At 40.3% G+C, this 2,228-nt stretch overlaps 1 protein-coding gene across 1 annotated transcript in view; it reads left to right on the top strand.

Moving 5' to 3' along the window:
- The window catches only part of LOC103507135, a 7,424-nt gene extending 5,724 nt beyond the window's left edge, over positions 1-1,700 (top strand). The window contains exons 8-9 of the mRNA XM_026822081.1: positions 325-1,582; positions 1,670-1,700. Coding sequence (XP_026677882.1) covers positions 325-849 — 525 coding nt within the window. The 3' untranslated portion in view covers positions 850-1,582; positions 1,670-1,700. The remainder of the gene's footprint in view (positions 1-324; positions 1,583-1,669) is intronic.
- Positions 1,701-2,228: the final 528 nt, after the last annotated feature.

Below are 2,228 nucleotides of genomic sequence, written 5' to 3'. Positions count from 1 at the left end.
CGGCGTGAAAAATCACATTGATTAGAATATTCACATCCGAATGACCAAATGTTTTCGATGTCTCTTACCGTTTTTACGNNCCTTGTGGAGGTAGAGGACAAGGTCGCGGAGCGTGCAGTAGTACATCTTCCAGCCGCGCTTGCCGAGGGGCGCTGCGAACATGGGGGGAAAGTGGTAATTAGAGAATATGTTTGTTTTGTTTCCGAATGTCGAAAACTTGGCCATTAGGTCATTCTCCCACAAATTAGAATATTGGACTGTTCAATGTAATTTGAGAATTTGACCACAATGATAGTTACTAGGTAGGTTGAAATGATAAACATATACTTCTTCACTATTTGTCATCTCAACCTGTCTAGTCCTTCTGATCAACTCAATATTCTAGACGTTCAATTCTACACAAGCACCGTACTAGGGGTTCTCCTAGAGGACGATCCTGCGCATAATAGCGTGGCTCACTTCATCTTCGTACCGCTAAACACGCTGAAAAACGCCAGCTTCACGGATAAATCTGGAGCTAGCTTCACAGAGAAGCCCGGGGCTAGCTTTGATAAATCAGTGGCTGGCTTCACAGACAAAACCCCAGGGCTGGCTTCACAGAACCTCGCTTCCCCCCAAGCCGAGTCCAGAGTAGACCTCGCCGCGGTGTTTGACACGAAGGATTTCTACGTTCTGGACTCGATGGTGGCCGGTAAGTTTGCAGCCAGTGGGGTTAGGAATGTGCTAGTGGTTCTGGCAGAAACGAGAAGGAAGATTAGACTGTTTGAGATAGACACGGAGGGGGAGGAGGAGGGAGAGGTGGAAGAGGAGGAGATGAGTGGGGAGGGGAGTATGAATATTTCACAGTGATGACGTCATTGGGTTGGAGGGGAAACGACGAGCCAACTGTTCCGAGAACGAACCTCATGTTTGGGATAAAGTGTGCCCTGGACGGGAATCGAACCCACGACCTACCCTCCAAGGTAACTATAACTAGATTGAAAAAAAAAAAAAAAAAATAAGGAGTACTCCTTGGATGGGACTTAAGGGCTTGATAGAGGAAAGTGTAACAACGGAGGTCTTATTGCCCTTTCCGAGAATGAACTTTATCTGTTTAGGATAAAATTCGCCCCGTGCCGGAATCGAACCCGCGATCTAGCGCTTACAAGGCAGACTAGGATTGGCTAAAAGATTTTTGATAGAGGGGACTGTAACTACTGATGTCTTATCGTCTCGAAAGCTAAGAGAGAAGGAGAAAGTCAGCCGTTTCGAGGACGAACCTCATTATTTGTTTAGGGTAAGGTTCGTCCCGAGCGGGAATCGAACCCGCGACCTAGCGCTTACAAGGCACGCTCATTAGGCTGGTAACCAATGATCGTAGTAAAAAAAAGTCAACAGAAAAATACTTTCTCATTCTTCGTAATAGAAAGTAAAAAACTGTGATGCGAAGCAACCTCCATGACCGAGTGGGTATTACATTAGGCTTGCACACCGATGGTTTCGGGATCGATTCCCGGCTCAACCTTGTGAAACCTATAGAGAATCTGGTTTAAATGTCAGTGAGGCATATGTCCTAATATGACTTTTGAAGCCAAGACCATACGTTTTGAAAGAACTACTCTTGAGGATCTAGTTCACTGAAAAGAGTAGTTCATTTTTTTAGCTCAATGAATCTTTACACATCTCTAAGTGTGACTGTGGTAGCAAAGAATGACGGAAAAGAATATACAAGTTTTGTACTGTTTTTAATAAAACAAATACGTACACATATATTTATTTATATTTTATATAATTTTTTAAGACACAAAAATAGTAGGTACATTATTGTGCCTTGTGAATGAAAAGAATAAAAAATGACCTTTGTTTGAATGGACAATTTTTTGAAACACAATATTATAAATTTTGAACGGTTAAAGGTTAACTTTTGTCCATTTTTTTTTTTTTTTTCAAAGTTTTAAAAAATATTATTATTTAAGACCAAAGACAAAATAATACGCCTTTGTAGGTGTGAAAAATTTTAAGACACAAAAATAGTAGGTACATTATTGTGCCTCGTGAATGAAAAGAATAAAAAATGACCTTTGTTTGAATGGACAATTTTTTGAAACACAGTATTATAAATTTTGAACGGTTAAAGGTTAACTTTTGTCCATTTTTTTTTCAAAGTTTTAAAAAATATTATTTAAGACCAAAGACAAAATAATACGCCTTTGTAGGCGTGAAAAAATCTGTTCATTCACACATGACAC

The sequence above is a fragment of the Diaphorina citri genome, unplaced genomic scaffold (assembly GCF_000475195.1).
Source record: "Diaphorina citri unplaced genomic scaffold, Diaci psyllid genome assembly version 1.1 scaffold291, whole genome shotgun sequence".
In the NCBI taxonomy this organism is placed as follows: domain Eukaryota; kingdom Metazoa; phylum Arthropoda; class Insecta; order Hemiptera; family Psyllidae; genus Diaphorina; species Diaphorina citri.
The sequence above is the reverse complement of the archived record's forward strand: the minus strand, read 5'-3'. Positions and strand labels throughout refer to the sequence as shown.